This window comes from Myodes glareolus, chromosome 7, assembly GCF_982192425.1.
Source record: "Myodes glareolus chromosome 7, mMyoGla1.1, whole genome shotgun sequence".
Classification (NCBI taxonomy): Eukaryota; Metazoa; Chordata; class Mammalia; order Rodentia; family Cricetidae; genus Myodes; species Myodes glareolus.
The window spans coordinates 11,361,481-11,386,064 of record NC_142032.1 but is presented as its reverse complement, the minus strand read 5'-3'; the positions used below and the strand labels follow the sequence as shown (position 1 = coordinate 11,386,064).

The following is a 24,584-nucleotide window of genomic DNA, read 5'->3' as shown; positions in this document are numbered from 1 at the left end:
TTAGATTTTAAATCTATCAGTCTGGTTAGCATTGTTTTTAGACTTTGCAGCATAGACTCTTTTGTTCATTTTAGCTTAACATAAGGCTAACTAACCCTGTCATAGTGAGCCTTTCCCTATAATAACATGTAGAAAATAGGTCCTGTGGAAAAGTTATCCTTCTTGGAAATTACGCTATGACTGTTTCTTCATAAGAAATACCAGAATAACTATCCAGTTGACTTTTAAATCCAGAGAAGCAACATTTTGTAGTAGTAAGAAGTCTCACAGTGTACCATGTGGTAATATTTTGTTTGTGCCATAACAAATAAATCTTGCCTGAGGATCAGAGTGTGGAGCAAGGTACAGGTCAGGCAGTAGTGGCACACACCTTTAATCCCAGCACTCGGAGACAGAGGCAGATTTCTGTGAGTTCAAGGTCACTCTGGGCTACACTGGGTTGATCCAGTCTCAAAGGAAAACAGACCAGATGGTGGTGGCTCACACCTTTTTAGTTCTTGGGAATCACAAATCTTTAATTCCAACACTAGGCAGGTGGAGACAAGAAGGGGTGTGACTGGGTGGAGAGAGGAATACAAGACAGGAGTAGACAGTAGCTCAACTCATTCAGTCTGAGCACTCAGGATGAGGACTTGTAGAGACTGGATACCCATTCAGTCTGAGGATTTCATAAAGGCAATAGCTAGTGATTGATTGCTCTGCTTCTCTGATCTTTCAGCTTTCACCCCCTAATATCTGACACTGGGTTTTTATTAAGATCAATTAGAATTTGCACTACAGTACCAAGCACACTCAAGGGTCTCAGCAATGGTATGATTTGCCCCAACAGGACAGGAATTTGAAAGAATCTAACAGTCTTTCTAAACTTGACCTTTGAAATTCAGAAAACATAAAAGAGCATGTTAACTTTGCACATCAGTGGAGAAGTTCATAGGTGACAAAGCAGTAGCCTGTGGTGATCCAGACTCCCTAAGGTCGCCAGGCGACTTCACTCATTTGATCCACAAGTATATGTAAATATAGTTTCTCATGTTACATTATTTAATGGTTATCATTCCTGCCATGGTGTCTTCCCCACAACACACAGAGGTCCACCCTCCAGCTCCTTCACTGAGAGCACTGGCTGAGATCTGCAAGGAGGAATACACATCCACAGGCCTTCCCACCTTGCTCCAGAGTGGGGAGGAGGATGCTTCCTAATTCCTGGATTCCTTCAGTCCCTCTTTTTTTGCCGGATAACATTGTGCGTCCGCTTTTGGTCTGTGTGCGGCAAAATTGTAAAGCTAGCCAAAAGACAAAAAGGAAATAAAAGGGATAGCAAACTTGTTCAGTGAAAAGCTGAGAGGGTCTCAGAACTGTTGTCCATTTTACTGCCAGTCGTAAAGAAAACAAGATGTGAGGTTCCAGCCGAGTTGTGCAGATTAGACCGTCATTGCCTCGTCTTTCTGTTTTCTATCTCACTTGTCCCAAATAGTCTCTCTCTGTCACTCTCTCTCTCTCTCTCTACTCCTGTGCATCTCTGTCTCTTTCTCTCTCTTCTCTTCCTACCTCCCTCCTTCTATTTCTCCATCTCTGTCTGTCTGTCTGTCTCTCTGTTTCTCTCTCTCTCTCCTACTGCCAGTCCACACTTTTGCCTTACCTCCTACTCTCCTCTCATTCTGGTTCCCTCCCTCCCTCTCATGTCCTTTGCATACATATACTATAAAAAAAGTAAAATAATGGGGCTAGGATTAAGTTCAGGGGTTAGAGTGGCTGCCTAATATTCAAAAGAATGGAAAATCAAAAATCAAAATAAAAAAAATCAAGCAAATAAAAGAAGAAGTTGCATTTATCTTCCTTCACATAAAATGTCTTAGACAAAATGGCTTTGTTAAGGTACACAGACATTGGAAGTGAAGTTTGACCTTGCGTACAGGGGCAGGAAATGCTAGAGAGGAAGGAACTTGTACTTTTCTTGGCTGAGATGCTCTGCAGCCAGGCTGCCCTTTTGAGAAGACAGCATGGTCCGGGCTGCACTGGTCTCCCAGGAAGGCCTCCTCATTGTGCCAAGATATCTCTGCTAGTCCTGTTTAATTCCACTTGTCACTGCAGGAGCTGGAAGGACACCGCAGCCAAATAGTAAACTGTCGATGAGTGACAGCGAAGCTTTGGCAGCAGTAGAGCTGAGAAAGGCTAAACCACTGAGAACAAAGGAAGGAGTCGCACAGGGGCATTGGGTGGCATCATGTCATTTAATTTCCACTGGATCTACCAATTCATAGACTCTCCTCCACTAAAGACACCTCCAGAGTCTGGTGTGCTGACGTGGATACTTGGTTCTCTCTGAAGACAGGAGAGAAACTGCCTCTGTACATTCGCGCCTATATGTCCTCTTGTGGGAGGCGCTTTTGTTGCTGTGGGTTGTTCTCTGTACTTTTCTTCCAGGCGCATCTCCTGCTTGTGGTTGGGCTAGGAGAACAGTAGAGTTAGGGGCTCAAAGGTGACTATGTGGACTATCACGTTTATTTTATTTGAAGGAGGTGGGAAAATCCGAATTCAGTCATAATTTACTGGCTTTACAAATTTGTATTTTCACTTATAATTCATTAAAATGACGTTCTAAGCAGGGCATGATGATACATGTCTTTAATCCAAGCATGTGGGAGGCAAATGCAGGTGGAACTCTGCGATTGGAGGCTAGCCTGGTTAACACGGCCAGTTCCAGACCAGCAAAGGATAGACAACTAGAACCTATCTCAAATAGTAAAAAAATATAATAATAATAATAATAATAAGGTGTAGTGATATTTCATTTGTATTTTAATAAATAAGGTTTTCCTGAAGATCAGAGAGTAAAACAGCCTCACTGGTCAGTTCAGCCTTACAGACCAGGCAGTGGTGACACACACATTTAGTCCCAGTAGTCACATTAGTTTGCCATAGAAACCAGGTGGTAGTGGTACACGCCTTTAATTCCATCCCTAGAGAGGACTGTAAGATAGGAGGAGACAGCTCTCAGACACTTCTCATTGTGAGATTCCTGGGTAAAGGTAAGAGCCAGTGGTTGGCTGTTTGGCATTTCTGACGTTTAGGTTGAACCCCAATATCTGTCTCTGAGTTTTTATTAATCATGCTACATTAACGTGAATTTGAATCTTCCCTATCTTCCTCAAAAAAGGCTGGTAGGACCGGTAATAGAAAAGCAACATGATATGAAATGAAAGCAGCTGGGACTGGACCTACTGTAGGGTGGCAGGGGACCAACAGGTGGGGAATCAATAGGAGGGAGACCAATTGGAAGGGCCGAGGAAGGTCATGGGGGAGGGGCGACAACAGAAAGGGGACCAACAGCAGGGGGCAGAGGACAGTGTGGGGGAGGGACAGGTTTGTATGAAAAGGTTATAATGAAACCCAGGATTTTGTACTCTCATTAAACAAATATTAATGAAAAGCCACCTTTTTTGGAGCTGACATCCAGGGTTTGGTGTCCAGAATGGCAAAACCAAGCCAAATTTAATAAAAAATAAATAAATAAATGGAAATAACAGCAACCATATGAAACCCTATTTTTAGCAGTCAGAACTTAAAGCAATGATAATCCCTTTACTAATCTCCCAAAGCCAAAGTTAGAGTTTTACTCCCAAATCTGTTTATCTCTTTTTTTCTTTAATTCCTGCATGTGTTTTGTATTGTTCAAGTTTCTCTCTTGAGGGCTCTCTGAATAGCTGCCTCTCCTCGGCCTGTGTGGGATGCCTGTGTTTCATACCAAGACAGAGCCACTCATTCGCTGTGCAAAAGAATGAAGTGAGAGCCCTGAAATGCTGGAGCAGGACTTTTAAAGTCCAACATTCCAAGAGGCCCTCCTCCCTGGACTGAACAAATGCTTTGAAAACATTGTAGCCGTACCCCTCCCAGGGCTCTGCATAGTTCAGCTGCTTGGAAGCGTTCTTTGCCATGTAGTGACTAAGAACTATTCATGCCAGCGCCTACTTCTTTCATTCCTAGGTAAAAGAGCAAAGGGGCAGTGGCTTCCTGAACCCCTACACTGTACTCCTTCATTTCCACAGGTTGTGAATCCCATTTCTTTACAGCTGGGCGCACCTCTGGGCTCCCTGATCTGTCCTACCCAGAAGTCAAATATTAACTGCAGCTGTCTTGGAGAAAAATAAGGAGCCTAAGAATTTGTCAAATGTACAGTTAACAATAGTCGAACTTCAACTCAAATCCTGCGCCGTCCAGTAGAGGGCAGCTGGCTCTAAAAACCGTAACTTCAGAAGTCAGAACCTTACCTACTTGCTTTATTTACATTAAAAAAAAATGAAACTCAAAATTTTCCTTAAAAGCAGTGCCTTGGTGGGAGGTCAGTGTGCCGGGACAGTGTGTACAGGAAAGTGTTCTGGTTTGGGAACATGCAGTAGAACTGAAGGACATACGGAAATGGCAGGATACAGATTCCTGGAGCTATTATTCTATTAGAATTCCCGAGAATTAGAGCCTTGGAATCTACAGCTAGACAAGCTGCTGGGATAGAGTTTATATGTGCTGTGGTTTAAGAACTTTGCAACAATTTAGCCCCTTTATTCCATCATCAATTTCCTCAAAGGGAGTTGGACAGATTCTGAGATACATTTAGGCATATTGAGAAAAGCTAAAGGTTTAGCTATAACGCTCCAGCACAAATGGCCGAGAAAGCGAAACTGTGGCACCTACATTTTTACTTTGCACACACTGACATCTCCTATGAACTCTAGCAAAACGACTGTGGCCTAACAGGAGCTAGAGATTTTGGTAATACCTGTATAACATGTGCTTACCAAAAAGCTTTGGCAACTCTCTAGGTGGTCAACTCTTGGTGCAGCTTTTAGCTACATGCCTGGACCAATACAGCTCTAGGAGGTTCACTGTCTTCAACTTTGCAGTGGTGTTTAGAAGATCACCCTCATACTTTCAGGGTTTCTTGTTTCAGTCCTAGCTCTTAGCCTTGTGTCAATGCTCTGAAAAGATCTTGCAGATGTACCTTACAGTTTGCAATCCATTATGATCACTGCCTTGAGAAGCAGAAACCGTTACTGCTTTCTTTCTTCACTGAGAAGCAGGAGCCACAGCCACTCCAAACACTGCTCAGTAGAAGAGGCATGGCTATTTCCTGGCACAGCTTAGGTCTACTCCAAACAACTCCCTTTTCTCCTCTCTATCCTCCTTCTCTCTTAATTTTAACAGTTTCACTTAAACATCTGATGAAAGATAAAAGAAGAAAGGTGGGCTAATTTATTCAATATGGCCCACGATGATGATACAGCTCAAAGATTAAAGGTAACAGTGGCACCTGAAGTTCTAATCAGAGTCAAAGAACAAAGCTAGACCACGAAAGAACAGGTATGGAATATTCAGTATGTCCATGCAATAATGAAAAGGCCATTACTCAGCTGTGACTCCACTAAGCAACATCCTTCCAACAACAGAGGCTGCTTTGAAGCAGATACTTGGTCCATTTGGCAGGCACCTCACTCCTTTTACCTCTGGGCACAGGTAAATATTGTGCATGAAGATACCCTATTGGCCTATCAGTTAAGCACCAAGGCAGAACAAGGAATTGTGTCCAGTCATAAAGATGGTGAATTAGAGAAGTCTCATTCTGTTCATCTCCTTGCTATGAAAATTCTTTCATGGTCATGGTTTGCAACTGTAAACTTAGAAACAGAGAGCAGATATGTCCACTGGATTCCGTTCACTTTTTACTCATTTACTCATACATTCACCACAAGTGGCTATTGAGTTCTTCTCATAGGTCAATTCAAGGGCTTGGAGTAAAGATGGATATGGAGTCCTCAGATCTCTGAAAGGCACCAGTCTCATCCTATGGAGCTGATAAGGCTGTTATTTTGAAGTAACGAGCAGGAATCTGAATGGTGTTACTTAAAACATGACATACGTGTTGCCATTACTTTTTCTTATGTGCTTTTCGTTTTATCTGAGACACGGCAGCTCCTGTTGAAAACGTATGGTCTCTGGAGGAATGACGTCTTTGCTTGAAAAATACTAGTGAAAAGAGGCCCTCTCAGACATGCAAACTAGAGTACATTTTCAAAAACCATTAATTACAACTGTGGGAACACTAACCAGAAATGCGAAGACCTGTGTTCCAGTTCAAGATTGGTTACCCATGAAGCCTTGGGTGTATCGAACAGTATCATAACCCCTTCCTACGTCACAGTAGTTTTGCAAGGATGTGATTATTGACCACACACACACACACACACACACACACACACACACACACACACACACACACTTTTAAGATTATCTTTTATGGCACTGTAAGCATATGAAGCGGTCTCACTATTTCTTGAGCAAATAAGGAGTCTTGTTATTTATTCTCCCTTTGACACAAAGGATGTTAGGGAAGAAAACTTATGGAAGAAGAGAAATAAGAAAGCAAGCAGTGAAGTCACAAACTGAACAGTTGCAGATGGGTAGTAGCCCATTTTTGCACAGCTTTCAACCACATATTTATTTCAAATGTCATTGTGATTCCCGTGAGTTAGGTTTGTATAGGAAGAACATAATGAATCCTGAGCAAAATTCTGTATTTATAATAAGTAGAACCAAATGGTTTGGGCTCCGTAATCTTCTCAACTTTACCACAAGTATGTCACTAGTTTTGTTGGTCACTGGGTAATAGAATGCTGACCAAGATCTCCTGAGATCTGGCCAGGTTCCTGTTGAGTTAGGCTCCCAGTGTCTCACACCAAAGCTTGTGAACTGGGAAAAATTGAATGTTTGTGGCCTCTGGGAAATTTTAGACCCTCTTGGAAATATAATCTTTGCAAGTCTATAAAATTCCCAGTAGTGAAGCTGGGAGAATATAATTGCAGGAAGCAATTTCTGTGCCGATCTAAGAACTGATTATGGCTCTGATGGCTGGAATGGTGGAAGAAGAGCATCTCTCCACAGAAGAAGAAAGTATCATTCATCTGACTTTTAACTTGCTTAGAACTAGGAAGCTAAACTAAACAGGGAAAGGCCAATTTCAAGCTCCATTTAAGTTTAGTAAATTAGGACTTTCTTGACCCCATCCAAGCGTAGTCAGTCAGATTTATTTGTGGACCACTGTGTTTATCCTATGGCTATGTACACCAAAATAATTTCGTCGCTAGAATTTAATTTCAAATCCAATTAAACTATCAGCAGCATCATACCTCCAGAAACAGAAGATGGAGGAGAAAATGTTAAGGAGTGGAAAGATGACTAGGGGTAACCGATCCCTTTTGGGATCCCTACATTAGCATTTTAAGGCTCTGGTTAGTCAGAGACTCCAATCTTCCTTCCATGATGTCCATGATCTTAACTAAATGACTTCAAGCTTTAAATATTCTTATCCCAAATCTGATGATGGTGAAGAATTTAAATTTACTCCAAAGTGTTCCATACTAAAGGGTGCTAGACACTCACAGATTTTAACAAGGAGAAGGATCTGTGCCTCGCTTCCAGCACTTGGGGTCTTTGCCCTTTGTCAGCTTTCCATAGAATATGCCCAGCCGGGCCTATTTCCAAATGATCCTGCAATTAGCCACACATAATCATGAAGTCACTAGAGATCTGTGATGATTGAGTCTAGAATAAACCTATGGTGACCATTTTTTTTTCTTATTTCCTTCATTTATTTAAGACCTTCATTGAAGTGGAGTATTTAACCAAAACACTCTGATCACTGCCATGGTGGTCTGCCCCTTCTTTCCAGAGAAATACCCTTCTTCATTGTTTGAAGAATTAGAGTAAGAACAGACTGAGAAGAATGCATCCCACCAGTTTCCCTGGGCTTTGAGCCAGAATTACATGGAGTACCAAGCCCTGCAGGGGCAAGAAGCAATTGATTTTAATTGGTGCCTAGGGGTGAAGGTCACCTCTCTTGGAACAATGAGCATCTATGGTCAGAAGTGACTGAGTCTTCTGTGAGAGTGTGCAAATGTCAGCAATGAACTTTCAAGTGGAAGAGCAGACGCTATGTGCCAATGGAACAAAGAAAGCATTAGGCAGTGGGTTTCTCCACCCGAATCTTTTGGTTAAATAATATCCTAATAAAGCACGCAAGGTCAGCATCAACAAACACACTATGCGGCACACATCCAGGTAAAAGCAGATAGATCCCAGGTAACTTTCTTCCTCATGATCCAACATCTCTTTCCCCAGGACAAAGTTGGTTCTTTTCTTTGGAATTAAAATATGCACTTCTGTGGGTTAAGTTGAATGGGCTTTATTCTTAAGAAAAGCTGCCCCCACCCAGTGAAAAGTGTGTTTGCTGATAGAAGGAGAAAATACAAGCATTTAAGGAGTAGCTGTTGTCATTTTCTGGAAATGTGGGCTCTTTGGGGAAAGCACTGGGAAGGAAGAGCAGGTACTTGGCGCTGCCACACTACAGACCCTCTCAACCCCTCACAAATGCTTGCCTCTTTCACTGTTGTGTTCCAATCCATCATTCTCATTGTCTCCCTTTCCCAATGTTTACCCACAACCCTGACCCAGGATGCTTCTTCGTCATTTAATAGGTTGGCAAATACTCTATCTTCTAAATCAACTCTAAGCACAAAAATGACCCACCAAAAAATAGAGCAAGATTATCTCAATCTGTAAAAAATCTATATAGACTTATAACAGGGCATGGAACCCTGTTAATATACTTTAAAATCTCTACAGTTCTCCAGTCAAAAATATTGCTTTCATTAAATTACATCCTTCCTATTGTCAATGACCATGTGTTCTAGTTTCTCTTCTGTTGCTTCGAGGATCATTATGATAAAAAGCAATTAGGGGAGTAAAGGGATTATTTCGTCTTTGAGATCGCATATTCCATATTGAGGGATATTAGGGTAGAAACTAGAAAGAGAAACATGGCGGAAAGTTGATTGTTGGCTTGCTCACATTGGTTCATGCTTAACCAGCTTTTTCATACAGCCCAGGACCACCTACCCAGGAAATAGTGCTGTCCCACAGTGATTATTGGTAGTAACTTGGTATCTTAATAATCATTTGATTACTAACTAATTAGTAAACAAGAAAATCCTCCACAGATGTGTTAACAGGGCAATCTTATCTAAGTAATTCTTCAGTTGAGGTTTCTCTTCACAGATGAACCTATGCCGTGTCAAGTTGGTACTTAAAGCTGACTAACAGACCATGTCCCAGCCATCTTCTTCACTGACCAAGTGAAACCCTCTCATGATAACTTTGTGGCAATTCTAGCTTAAATCCCCTCCGGATCCTTAGGGCCCTTATCATGGAATCCATCATCTTATACAATGTAATCGCATTCTTGCAATGAGAAGGTAAACTCCATAAGGTCACTGGAGAGTGATGGTCCACATATCTTATGTTTACCTTCATTTAATCTTTCAAAAATTCTGAAAAGAATTAGGCATAAATATATGCCATTTTGTGTCCTTCGTACTTTATTTTCAAAGTTCACCAATGGTTCTAACTGATGAGTTACTTAAGGTAAATGGTAAATACATTAAATCTATAAGAAGATGATTTTAAGATCTATTGGTTCACTATAATGTGAGCCTTATTCGTTTCCTCGTTTTATATTAACACAGTATAAAAGCTTGCAAAATTAGAAATAAATTTCATTATTACATTAGACTTATAATTCAAATGCTCATGAAGATATGTTGGGGAGGTCCAATTAGTCATAATGGTTAAATGGTAATGGAAATTAGCATGTTCTAAGTCTCAAAATAGACGTTGGAAATTGCAAATCATTCCAATCTATCTGCGGTTTTCTGAGAACATCATTTTCTTGCAGTACATGCACTAAATTTTTTATCTTCTTTTCCTTTCTCTTTTGACAAATATTTGCATCTCTGTGAAAAATTCTTGGCACCCCCAGCGCTGTGTGTACACAGGTATTGTATTATAATATGTAAGTGCTGCATTGGAATTGACTGTATGTTTGTTTTCTTTACCAGTCTGTATGATCTTTAAAAGCTAAAATGATGTCATATGTTTCTCTTTTAGGTCATTTTGTGGGTACAAAATAGATATATTTTAACTATTGATTGAGAAATGACAAAACATACCATATACAGAAAGTAAACAAAAATAACAACAAGATTAACATTTTCTAGATGTTTGTTATTTTCAGGTCCACTGCTTGATTTGGCTCTTGCCCCATTTTCTTTATAATGTTGACACAATTACTGCATTTTACTTTAAAGAGTAGAAAAAATATCACAGAAAGGTTCAGAGCAAAGCAGTCAATAAATAAAGCCTTGTCTAGGAGACTCCAGCTTAGCTGGAATGCAAGGCAAGAAAGAGCCCACATGGTCCATTCTAGTTACCCATTACCCCAAGATTAATAAAGGCACCGAACTGATTTACATGGCTACCTTCAAATAAAGCACACCTTCACAGCGATGGAACGCACACAGATAATGTATGTTCTGTGCAGAAACATGAGAAGCCACTGTGGAGAAATAGGGTTCACATTAAGGAGACAGCATTCAAAGGTCCGAAGTGTTGTTCTTTCTGCGGAATATGAAAGAAACCAAAAAGCTCGTAGGGAAAAGCCTTAGTTATATTTGGATCTGCATATGGGGGCCACAGAGACCCTAGACCTAGGCCTGCCACAGCCCCACACTTGAAACACAGTTGTGCTCTCCTTCTTCACAACCAGTTTCAGAAACAGCCACCAACAGCATTTATCCATTTGCAGAACAGAGAGATAAGAGTAAATTGCACTCCCTCTGAAAGCCTTAATAAGTTCTTGCTAAATTAGCCCTTCCTTCTCTGAGATATCTCATGGGATCCTTAGCTTCTGCCGCTGAACATCGCTTTTTCAGTGTTTCTGCTTCCACCCATTGTCCTCGGCACACTCGGTGCTCACTTTCACTGCTATTGTGTTACTGTGCTCACTTTCACTGCCACTGTGTTCACTTTCACTGCTGTAGTGTTACTGTGCTCACTTTAACTGCTACTTTGTTGATTTTCACTGCTTTTGTGCTACTGTGTTCACTTTCACTTCTATTGTGTTCACTTTCACTGCTATTGTGTTCCTGTGTTCACCTTCACTGCTATTGTGTTCCTGTGTTCACTTTCACTGTTACTGTGTTCACTTTCACTGCTATTGTGTTACTGTGTTCACTTTCACTGCTATTGTGTTCACTTTCACTGCTATTGTGTTGTTGCCTTCACTTTCATTGTTATTGCCTTACTCCAGTTCTTTGCAACTAGCTCTGCCAACTTCCTTCTTGGCTTCCCTCAACTGCACCTTATTGGCCATACCTTTTCTCTGTGAGAGCTGTGTGTAATCAGAATGTTTTCTTTTTCTTCCTCTTTAGTTTTCAGACACATCCACACTGTCCTTTCTCCACTACAGGCATGCTAGTGGCAGATACCTCTAATCATGACGATGTGTAGTAGTCTAGTCCCCTTCACAATAAACACAGTTGTTAGCGATCAAAGTAGGTAGCTCTGGTAAGCCTTGCATTGTGTACCCTCCCCTGAAGGCCTTTTAGCTCTCAATATCTAAGCCTGTTTTATTATTTTGTAAGCTACAGAGCTTTCGTTCTGCCAAATTTATTTCAAGTACTTGAAATATTAGGAGAAGAGATGCACATTAGTGGTCAGGGGTCAGTCAGTCAGGAAAATGCGTGTCTAAAGGAACAGTGAGATAAGCTTTCAAAAAAAGACTTCAAGAGAAAGGACAGGTCAACAGCAGTAACAAAAATGTTTCAATAGAAAATCCATTTAGACCCCGAGGTTGCAGGTAGTCACTTAATTTCTCCAGGGCAGAGGAAGTGGTTTCATAAAAGATTCCTCCACATTGACTCTCTTTGATTGACAGCGTCAAAACAATGCTTGGGGCAGCTTTCATACATTAGAGGGAGGCATCCCTACCCAGGTCAATATGGCAGATTTCCTATAGTGGTAGCCTTTCGTTTCCATTCATCATGAGAACAGCCTAGGGTACTCACTAGAAAAAAATGTTCCAGAAACAGCATGTCAAACACTGGGTGATGGAAACCCTGGAGAAGCCACAGGGAGTATACAGGTAGCAAACAGATCAGAACATTGAAAAGAACTCTAACCATTTTCCACAGTGGAGCATAACTTGAACCGAACCTGAAATAATGCATCTGACCTTCATGAAAGGGTAATGGATGGGCCTTTAACAGTAGGGCAGCCAGACTAGAGTAAACAAGGGCTCTAATAAGGACAGATGATGAAGCAAAAATAAATAAAGAAGAAGCAAGATAAAGAAGTAGAGGACTGTTTCACAAAAGAACAAAGGAGTTTGCTGTAGACATGGGAAATGGTCAGATTTTGCAGGGTATCTCTACTTTTATGGTGACAATCTGGTCACTTTGTGCCACCTAACTTCCAAGATCTAGTCAGAAATATAAAACTTTGCAGTTTCCAGAAAAAGTTTTACTCCATAAAGTTTGCAGAAGACTTATTTAGGTTTCATTGTTTTTACTAACATCATTTGTTAACGGAATATAAAAATATAAATTTTTAGGTTTTATAAAGATTATCTAAACTTAGAAAAGATCTGTTTACCTATCTTCTTTATATTTTTTATCTAGTTAGCTACACACACACACACACACACATATGTTAAGCTGAAATATGGTTACTAAAATATTGACGGTAAAACCTCAAAAGTCATAGGTCATAATCATGACCCTCATATACATGGAAGTTAGTGTTTTGAATCTCTAATTCATGACTATTTTTTTAATGTCAGAGTGTAGTAGGCATGAACTGAATGTGATAGACATAGTATCTTACAAATAGGGAAGAACAAATAGGGAATGCTAATAATGAATAAAATTCCCACCAAAAAAGTAGTAAGTACTACTTTTAATCAATTAAATTATGCATAAATTAAAATTATAAAATGCGAGTCTGTAGGATCAATTCTATGAATTTTGAATAATTAGGTGACATGACAGAAGAAGAATGCAGGAAGAAGAAAGTATTGTTTTTATACCCCAGCAGCCTAGTTCAGTTTTGACTCTGACATCCTAGTATGGTGTAACTTTCAACATGACACGGTTGAGAGTCATTTGAAAATATAGCTTCGGGAGTGGTATTGCCCAGGAGAAGACCGAGAGACTGACATGTGAGTGCATCAGTAGTGGATCATCTTGATTGTCAGTTCATGTGGGAGGGCTTGGACCAGTATGAGTGGCACATTCCCTGGTCTTGTGGTCCTGGGCTGTACAATAAAGTTAGCGAAACACAGTTTTTGAGTGGGTAAGTAGCCTTGCTTCAATGTTTCTGCTTGGTGATCCTGCTTGAATTTATAAAGAGTTACATCTTCAGCTTCTGAACATGATTTCTAGCCCTGGCATTCCTCAGTGATAGACTCCAATTGGGAAGCTTAAAAAAGTCCTTTCTTTTCCTCCATTTCTTTTGGTTTTGGTATTTGGTACTGTGATCAAATGTGTTTATATTTATAAAAATACTGGGCATCAGTTTTAGAAACATTGTTTTTAATTTTTGAAAACAGTGGTTGTACTAACATTTTATTTTTATGAATGTCAATAAAAGTGCTTTATTTTATCAAAATAGTTGCTGTTGCAGGTACACAGAGACAGGGTTATCCAACATCAAATGTGTGTGTGTGTGTGTGTGTGTGTGTGTGTACATGTGAATTGTGGTTGTGTATACATGAGTGAGTGTTCCTTTCTATCTATGTTCTTCAGAGCCTGGGATCTCCCTAGGGCCACCTTGGAGTGATCGGGATCCTGGAACTCTGGCCCTGCTTCAAAGAGTGCACCCTGCAATCCCAATGCAGCTTGTTTAAAACCTAGAAGTATGGGAAACTGTTAGAAAATCACTGACAGTTCAAAAAGAAAAAAGAAACACACATACACACAAACACACTTTCTTGGATTTTACCTTTTTAGTGCGCAGGAAGAAAGTCTTCAATGAACTGGAACAGTATAAACAGTCAGATGTAACAGGAGGAATCAAAAGAGATGGTCTTTGCCTTCAGCGATAGCAACTCAAGTTAGGTGGAGGCTCGCAAGCCCTTATTCACTAAAATAAAGTCACTTTCATTGAAGTTTTGAAAATGCCACTTCCATTTTGCTCTGAGTTCATGCACCACAGCACTTCTTTATGAATGAAATTCATACTCTTTTCAGAAGATTATAGGAAAACAGGTGAGCTTGTGTACAAAGGCACAGAAAAAGAGTCAGGGCGGAGTGAGTAAGGGATGCATGCCCACGGAGGGAGCTGTCGCAGAAGAGCTTTGATGTGTTAAACACTGCTCTAGCTCCTCTTGGCCCCTCCAGATCCTTTGGACTGAGTGCTATGCAAAGTCCTGGCATTTTAAAGATTAATCATGCTCTTCTTAGTTAGAAAAAAATACAATTATCTGTCATGGCCTAGAAATGACTAAAACCTATGGGGACTTTCTGTTGCCGCTGTTTATCCACTTCAAAGGGAAATTAGTTAAGGCTGTCTTCACTGGGCACTGCCTGTTACAACAGGAATCCAACATTTAACACAAGTTTAAGGCATGTCCTTAGCCATGGGTTGAGCACCTACAGTATACATCAAGAGTTACACCATCATGTGGGACAGTAGAAGGGTGACCAGCGCTATCCGTGTTATCCAGGATCTCCCGTTCTAAAGGGGAGTTTAGACACAGCACAGACTCTCTGGGGCAGTATTATCACACAGAAAAAGTGGCATTTAACATTGTTTTCAAGGTCCCACAATCTTTGCTTTTCTTTTGCCTGATACATAAAAGTCTCTAAAAACTACTTATGAGGAATTCCGTTTTTGTAGCCATTAAATAAATGAGTAGTTATTGGAAATCACCTTCTTTTAAGATCTGGTACAATAAGAGATTCCTTCAGCAATAAATTGGAGATTTTACCAATCCTACCTTTCTCCTGACTCCCAAGGCACACACATGGCCTGTAGACCATCTAAACAAATGATATACATAATTAAGCAGACTGGGGCAGGGGGAGAGGCTCGGAGAGTCAATCATCAAACACTAATTTGAAAGTGCCACATGCAGCTTGTTGATTAAAACCTAAACATCTGGAGAAAATGCAAACACTGTTTAATGCTGGCAGGTACCAAGAGACTAGCGAGGATAATCAATGTGTTCTGGGGAACAAGGGTCCTACTTACAGGGTGAAAGCCCTTAGAAGAATCTCTCAGTAGGTGTAATATTAATTAAGATGTGATAACAGAATAGAGAAATAGTAGAGACACAAGAAATAAAAATCTAACTCTGTCTAGGTTTTTTTTTTAACTCTCTGCAAGGAACACTGTGCAAAGATCACAAGATTATAGCAACTAAATGAACTGACTTTAGCAAGATAAAATTAAACTAGATATTTTTCCCTCTTCTTTGCTTCCATGTAGATCTGTAGTTGTAATCCGTGAGGATGCCACACACACTTTTGAGGGGAGGGCAGCTAGAGTTGGTTGGCAATAAAGACAAGTGTCACTGATAAATGAGGTAAAGTACAAAAGCCTTTTACTTTTTATGCAGAATGACAATAAACATTGGAAGAGAATTTAAAAGTGGAGAAGAGATTGCAAGATTGCTGTGGGGTTGCCTTTTATTCATGAATATTAGCTCTCCCCATCATCCTCTGGACCACAGCTATTCCTTTCAGGTATGAGTTAAATCACCCAATCTCAGCAGACTGCATGTGTAACCTAGAAACTTCAGCAGACACGAAATACAAGGGATTTTTCTTGAACTGGATGCGAGGAAGTGTTCCCCTGTAGAGACGGGTAACAGGCAGTTACCCTGGCTCTCCTCTGGTGCTGGGGCCCACTCAGTCTTGGGCTTTGAGACCACCTCATATGGCAGAGACTAGATGCAAGATTCTTTCCAAGGAACATATGAGTGAGCCACCGTCGTACTTAGGGGCAGGATATCTGTGCCTCTTAGTAAAGATATTCTAAACTAACATATGATGATGTGGTGACAGGGTTTTGTTTGTTTTGTTTTGTTTTGTTTTTCGAGACAGGGTTTCTCTGTAGTTTTTGAGCCTGTCCTGGAACTAGCTCTTGTAGACCAGGCTGGCCTTGAACTCACAGAGATCCACCTCCCTCTGCCTCCGAAGTGCTGCAATTAAAGGTGTGCGCCGCCACTGCCTGACAACAGTTTTACTACATCAGACATATCTAAGGAAATCTTTTGTCATTTATCTTAAACAACAAAGAAGCAGACCATATTTGATTGTCAATTTAAAGTGTAAATAGGGTCTGTTTTATTTCCGGTCTCTGATCCCAGTGATGTTCCGAACAAGCTGCCTGCAAACCAAGGGCTTGGTGCCCACTGTTTGAGACATGATGATTAAAGAACTGCCTTTGTCCTCACAAACAACCAAAAATAGCGCAGAATGTGAAGACAAACAGGTCTCTGGGAACACAGACAGCTATGCGGAATTTGTCTGCTTCATTTCAATTGTTTCTGCAAAACGCAGAAGGGAAGATCTGGACGTGAGAAGCTCACTTGTCAGACAGCACACTGAAGAGCTGAAAGACTTAATAACATCTTTTATATGAGTCTCCTTTTCACTGGAGAACTTCACAAATCCTGAGCTGAAGAAAGCTTGAGCGCCTTTGTCCTACATAATTAGTAAACCTAGATGATGGGTTTATGTCTCACATCAACCTTAGATTTTGGGAAAATATGTTCTCATTGTAAGGTGTGGCAGAGGTATTATCTCTTTGGTTCAAATGTCTTCACATCAGTAGGTATATATTTCACAGTGATAAATTTTCTTCAAAAGCAGGAAAACTGTATCTAAATACATTGCTATGCCAACCTTATTGATTTTCTTTGAACCACTGCAAGCAAAATCCATCATCCTCCAATATGTCTTAAGTCTGCCAGAACCTCACTGGCCCTGAAGGTTCCATTTACTGTGGGATGCCTTGGTTTAGGTTTACTCAGTAACACTGTGAGTCAAACATCACTAGACCAACTCTGCATGTGGGAAGCCATCAGTCCTGCAGAAGCTCTTCTCTCAGGGTCATGAAGAGTCAGTTGACTCTTTCGAGAAATGGGCTTTTCCAAGCATCCATTCAAATCATCTAGATGTTACTGGTCAGATGTTTAGTGTGAAGTGAATGGTCAGTACAGGTCAACCATGCACCCCATAGGTATAAATGTATTTGGCAGACTGGATTTCATAGTACCTTTTGGTATAGTTCTTTGTGATTCCCCTTTAGCATTACTTTTTTTTTCAGTTTTAATCCATCTTTAATGGTTCAAGAAAGAAATTATTTAAAAAATCATATATAAACTGAGATGAATATCAGGAGACATCACAATGAACTGAACTTTTCCTTTTTTTCTTAGATTTTTTTTTTTTAAAAAAATACCAATCCAAATTCCGACTCCCTCCCCTCCTCCCATTCTCTCCACACACTCTCCTACCCCACCCATCCAATCCTAAGAAAGTGCAAGGCACCTTGCCCTGTGGAAGGTCCAAAGCCATCCCCACTACCTCTAAGCTGAGCAAGGTATACATTCAAAGATAATAGGATCCCAAAAAGCCAGTATACACAGCAGACAAATCCCAGGGCCACTTCCAGTGGCCCTGAGTCTGCCCCAGCCATACAACTGTCACCCACATTCAGAGGGACTAGATTGGTCCTAGCTGAGAGGACCTAAGAGGTGAATGAACAGCCATATGGCCAGATGCCCCACTCTCTAGGACCTCCCCAGCAGGACAAAACCCTGGGACCCTTCCCCAACTCTCTAGGCGTTAATAGCCAGCCAGCAGAGAGTTTCCTGTGGCCAGACTTCCCGCCCCCCACAACCCATCCAACCCCCATCCAAGCTACTAGCTACATTCAGTCCCAAACCCACCTATTCGTCTTCAATATCAGTGGAACTCTGAGACACAGCTTGCTCCAATACTGAGGGGACCTAAGAGGTGAGTGAAGACCCACATGGTGGGAAGCCCCACTCTCTAGGACCTCCCCAGCAGGACAAAACCTAGGGCCCCTTCCCAAACTTCCTTGGCTTTTCGAGACAGCCAGGAGGGAGATTTTTGCTGCTAGGCTTCTCCCCCCCCCCAAAACCATCCAGACCCCATCCAAACAACAAGCTCCACCTGGCCCCCTTTAGCCTCTCTTGTCTCCAGCAGCTCATCTGGGTCTGAGAGCCACATTAAATCTGGCTCCTAAAAACAGCCTTGTTTTGGTGATTGTTACCATGCATGCAGCATCTACAGAAATTGCTGCGATCCATATTTGGCGTTGCAATCTTAAAAATCATGCTTATTTTAAATACCATCAATAAAGCTGGAACTGTCACTGGGAAAGATCTGTTCAAAGGGCTCTTTCAGCTGTAAACTCACATCTTTCCTATAACATGTTACAGCTATAAAGGATTTGCCCAAATCCACTGCCAGGTAGAAATATGTTTGAGGCAGGGACAGTGATTGTTGAATCTTAGTTCCAGGTTTTTTTCAACTAAACATCACAGTAGCTTTTTCCACTATAGCATGGGATCTTGGGATTTGGGGTCGGGCTTTTTCTCTTTTGTTTACTTGTTGCACTGGTGACATCATGCTAGGGTGGAGGTCAGAGGACAGCTGTCCTCCCCTGCAGCACCTGTGTTCCAGGTGTCAGGCTTGACAGCCAGCCCCACGACCCACTGAGCTGTCACACTGCCCTTATCTCGCACTTCAAACTTCATTTCCCAGCATACAGTTTATTGATTGTTAAATTAAATTTATTAAAAAGGTGAATCAGAACTAAAATCAATAGAGGAAATAAGAATCAATTTAAAGCCAGAAAACAACTAAAAGTAATGATAAAACTGAAGGCTAGAAATTCAGCTCCATATCCCAAGGCTGTACACAGCAGATCAAAATTGTTTAGATGAAATTACTGATGATGGCCCAGCAGCTAGTCAGTAAGCAAGAAGCCGGGGGGACAGCTCTCACAGTGAACTACGCTGTCCAATTCTGTGATCCAAAATGCAGCTATGAAAATATAAGTTAATTACAATTAAATAGAGTTTAAAATTCAGTGCCTCAGCTATTTTAGTCACATTTAAACTGTTCAGCAGCCACAGGTTGCTAGTGTCTAACATACTAGGCAGCACAGAAGAATATTCTGATTATTACAGAATGTTCTCCTGGACACTCTTAATTACTGGGGATAATCACTACTATTACTCCCTATAATTTTATCAAGCAAGAGGAACAGGGTGGTAAGAAAGGAAAACGAAGTGCAAACATTGATTAAGTCTGTATTGCTTTGTGCTGAGCACTCGAAATATATAATTTTATACATGCCTTACATCTGTAGTCATGAGGCAAGTCCAATCATTATTCCCACTTTAAGTCCAAGGCCACTCTGCTTGGGTGGATGAAGTATTTATCTGTTCAGTGCTGAACTTAGATGAGTCTCTACTCAAATCCCCTAAATGCAGAGTCTGAGCCTATCTGTGATGCTGCAGTTACTCGAGAGCTTGACATGATCGGGCCAGAGGGAACAGTAACTTTACAGTGGTGTTTCTAATACCACACACATGTCAGAAGTATGTGAGTAGCATCATAAGATACCTGAGCCCTGATCCAGAGCCACAGGAGTGGAAGCAAGATGACACCTTTGGGATCCAGCTGGTGCTTTTGATATTATACTCAAGTTGAGGATGGCAGACCAGAAGACAAGAAATGCTGAACATGCTAACAGTATCCATTGGCAACTCTGAGACAAAAGACTAGATAACAGTGTTGCCAGGGTAATGGAACCAGTTTAGGAAGCAATGATGGGCAGCATTCTGCCGGTTCTTGGTGCCTACTAACTGTTCTCCTAAGGCCAGGATGCTTTGGGTTCACAGGACAGAATTTGGGATGTGATAATACAAATTTGTAAAATGAATATGTAATTATAACATTTTTCTCCCTTTGAGACATTTGCCATTTACAAAGATTTTCTTCCGAGAACAATGCTTTCTGAAGAGATCACGCCACTTAGCAAGGGGAAACAGAGAGGACTAAGAGAGTAGGACATTTGCAATTGCCACGGAGGAAGCATAGGCTGTAGAGCTGATTGTCTCCTGTAACTCTAAGATAAAAGCAAGGTATTTATTTTCCCTGAACTTCAGTTTTATCTTCTTAAATAGGGATGATGATTCTGAAGACATTTCACAGCTAAAATCTTCGAAGAGATTAAAGCTACTTCTCCAACAAATTTCACTCTCTGCAGCATGCTGTATTGTGACATTGGTGTGCAACCTGAACAAGCCTGAGAAACAAAAATTCAAGAATTCCCTAACTGGTATAGGATCATGTCTTCCCCCAAACTCTAGCTAATCTACATATTCCATGTCAAGAGCAAACAAGAGTGTGTGTTGAAAGCTCGCCTTTCATTTGCCTCATTAAGAATTTTTCAAGGCTTGAGGCTTGCAAATCAAGAATGTCTGCAGGACAGTCAGAAACTCTTGACACTGCCTTTCTTAAATGGCGACCACAGGGCTGGCCCCACCCTTCAATTTCACAGCTGCTGCTCAGGCATGTTGCCACCTTATCAGCTAACAACTTACTTTTACATCTCTTATCCTAGATTTCCTTTAATGGAATTTTAGGTATTTTAGCAAGAGTGGTTAGCCAAAGCAAGACAGAAGCCATATCAGTAATCAGTAGTAAGCTATATATCCATGTCTTACCTTACGCTTGTTTGTTGGACACACATAGAGATAGCTCAGAATTGTCTTCAAGCCCACTTTATCATTCAGCTTTTCATAGGTTGTCCCATAATCGGTTGACCTGTAATTCAAAAGATGCTTTAATGATCGCAGCAGTATATGTCACTTGGCGGCTTGTCAGTGTAATGCATGTTTTACATAGTAGAAAGGCTCTCAGGAGGCTTCTAAATGATTCATGCAGTATATAATGATGCTTAATTATGTACACAGTTGCATCATGTGAGTGGTTAACATTTGCATTTAAATTGAATTGGTAAAAATTAAAACGCCATCCCTCGACTGCTCCTTAAAGAACGCACTTTGCATAATGGATGAGATTAATTCAAAAAGATTAAGAGATGAGGACGCCCTTTGAATGGGCCATAAAAATAAAAGCATTTTTAGTTAGACATGATGTTTCTAAACTTTTGCTTTCTCTCTCACACAGTGTGAAATCAGGGTGTCCTGATTTGTCTACAAGCCATATTTTCATTCATGGTCATAGAATATATAGGTTGCTTGTTCTCCCCAAGGTTATTTAGTCTTAGTCTCTGTGCATTATTTAAGAGCAAGGAAAATGTCTTCAGAACGAGTAAAATTTCACAACCTTCTTGATGCCCTTTTCTAGTTCTAAGCTACATGACTTAGAAGGCATCAACTCTGGGCCCTGAGGTTATTATAAAGTCCTGTCAGTATTTAATCACTTATCAACAAGCTATTGATTCAGAGTAAATAAAACAGACTAAATCATCTTTTTAAGGAAGGTCTACTTTGTAGCCTACAGTTTTTAATTTCATGGAATCATCATAGATGGTACAATACAGAAGGGGCTATCAGAGTTCAAATAAAGTGATCAATAATACCCAAATGATCCATGCAAACAGAATAGCTGATAAATGGGCTATTGAAAAATCTAATCCAGGTTCTTTCCCTCTCCTCTAGGTTATTTTAATTTTACCTCAGCTTTTAAAAAAATCATTATTGAAGAATATAGCTCTATAATTTCTTCTCAGACTCTTTAACAAAGGAAGCTTACAATGAAATCCATTGTATCATCTATATTTGTGGAGTTAATAAAATGGAACAGACTCTGTACTCAGTTGCAGGATGTAATACACGGGGCTTTCACAAGCCTTCCAACTCACCCAAATAATAACAAAATAATGTTGTGTTGTGTACAATGATCAAAATACATATTAATAATACTCAAATTAAACTTGGTTTAATTTGAAAGGCAAAACAATCATTTTAATTCATTTTTGATGTTGATGACTCACAAACATCTCTAAGATACAGTAAGCGAAAGTGAAGAAGGATGGATTAAGTGCCACGTTTTCTTATGTTCAGAGCCAACTCTGGACACAGGGAGATGCTCAATTAGGAAAGTGTTTGCAAATCACTTAACTCCAGCATCCGTGCAAAGTCAGGTCCTGGGTTACAGGCAGATCCCAGGAGATTCTGTCTATCCAGCATAGATGGAATTAGTTCTACATTCATTAGAGACCCTGCCTCAAAATATAGAGAAAGACAGAGAAAAACACCTACTATTAACTTCTGGCTTCTACACACTCACACGTGCATACACACACCTGATTACATGCATGAACACACATACATAGACCACACAAAACCCACACAAAAACAACAAGATGGAAAGCAATTGAGAAGACACTAGGTGCTGCTCTCTGGCCTTCATGTATACACACATATATGTGTACACACACCACACACAAAGAGTGTACTCCAGACGGGGCACTAGATCCATAAACCTGAAGAAAGGTTTACTAGAATAAGAGTTTTCCTGACTTGGTAGGCAGGATAGTTCATCGGAAAATGTTACACAAATGATAAGAACCAAAAATCCAGAACTTTATAGGGTTTAGATAACATACCACAGCATGGAGGAATGAGCGCTGAACAAAACTACTTTAAAAATTTTGGACACTTTCAAAGGAGACGATTTAGAAAGGGGAAGTAGGCAAAATCTCAGGGACTAGAAATGAACCTGTACAAACACAGTGCATAACTGGGTTTACTCAGAACCAGTGTCTGGACCTCCACAGGCAGACAGGAATCCTCTTGACAACAAAGAATGCCAAAATAGGCCTCAGAATTCATTTACCAAAAGAGAGAGAGAGAGAGAGAGAGAGAGAGAGAGAATGTCTTGTTATATTTCTCTCATAACAACTATTTTTCTCCTCAAGGTTCCCATTATATTATAGAAGATGTGCTATTATTTTCAAAGAAATATTTAAGATTTCTTTCCTCACCCAGACAATGATTAATATTTAGATTTTCAATTATTTCCCTAGTCATCTTCAACTGACATTTCTCCACTATGACTTCCTTGTCACCTAGATTTTGTTAGCTTGTTTCAACTCTGTGTGTGTCTGTCTGTCTGTGTGCATGTACATACAAGTGCATATTAGTGTTTTCATGTTTAACTATTATCCTAACATGAGATGTAATTGAGTGAGTAACTCAGATTTACATTGGCAAAATTCAGGAAAAATATACATGTTGTTATTTATTGTCAGAGCAATACTTCATGTTCAAGAACAAAGAATAGAATCTTTCTGAGAGCTGGTGAGAAAGATGAAATGTGTCAATGTTAGTACATTAGTAAGTCTCACCTATTGACTATTGAAAGTATAATACTTCACTGATGATGTAAACGAGACTCAAATATTCTAACCTTAACCCTAAAATACTGGAATAGGAGCTTAGAGAGGTGGTAGATAGTGTCCAATGGGTGGAACAAAGAGGTTTTTTAAAAAAATAATTTCTGAACCAAAACATTCTACAACAGCAGATAAAGTTCCTCTGGCAAAGCACATGCAGGTGCCTGTGTGTGCGCACACATGTGTATGCGTACATGTGCTCCTCTATGTGCGAGTGTGTGCATTTGCCTGGGTATGTGCATGTATGCTGTGCATTTTTGCATGTGCACATTCGTGCTTGGTGTGTGCATGTACATGTGTCTTCATGTGTGTGCATGTATACTGGTATGGGAATATTTGTGTGTTTTTAACTGGCACCTTAACATGGCAAGATGTAATTAAATGAGCAGCACATATTTACACTAGGCAACATTGTTCAAGATTTATACTGCTTTATTGGGCACGTTTTCCCTTATTATATCTCCTCTCCATGGGCCTGGATCTTCTGAGGTATCTGGCATTATTTTTTTGTGATTTCTATCAACTTGTTTACCAAAATCTCAAAAACAGATCCAACATTTTTCAATTTTCCACTCCCAGAAGTTCATACGGTCTGAATATTATGGATCTTATAACAATGAACTGACCTAAAAAATAAACGGTAATACACTTTTACATTCAAATGCATAGAGTTTTATCACATGTTTTGGAAATATAATGAAAGTGGTGGTGTCATAGGTGGAGCTACCATTGGGACGGCAGTACAGAAGTGAAATCACCAAGCACTTACAATCCAACTGGCGTGTTGTCACCACACTACTGTCTCAAGTGTTGTTTCTCCAGCTTTACCACCACGGTGTCTCAGCTAGGCACGCTCTGGTTTTCCTCACAAATCAAGAAAGATTTAGAACAGACACAGCTAAGGTCCTCACAAACTTTGTTCAAGCACTAAGATTTTGGCAGGTGGCATTGGATCAATGTCTTGAACCCACGTAGAGAGACTGCCTGGTTCTGTGTCCCAGAAGAAAATCCCTGATGCTCATAAGATTCACAATGCTGTTTTGTTGATAGAGACACGGAAGCAGGAGTACCCTAAAATGATGGACTTGGAGTGCGCAGGAGAGGCAGACAAGCTCAGCAGCAAGCTGATGGTGCACCAATGTAGCAGTTGTTAAATCTCTGAAACGGTGTGTATGAAATGGGAAAATGGGACTGTTTTCGGAATCAAAATGTTGGGAAATCCTTGAGTA

At 40.4% G+C, this 24,584-nt stretch overlaps 1 protein-coding gene across 7 annotated transcripts in view; it reads right to left on the bottom strand.

The window, feature by feature from the left end:
- The window catches only part of Sorcs1 (sortilin related VPS10 domain containing receptor 1), a 515,423-nt gene that overhangs the window by 218,683 nt on the left and 272,156 nt on the right, over positions 1-24,584 (bottom strand). For all 7 annotated transcript variants that reach the window (XM_085694085.2, XM_048424037.3, XM_048424036.3 and 4 more), the window contains exon 3: positions 20,657-20,756. In XM_085694085.2, coding sequence (XP_085550211.2) covers positions 20,657-20,756 — 100 coding nt within the window. The remainder of the gene's footprint in view (positions 1-20,656; positions 20,757-24,584) is intronic.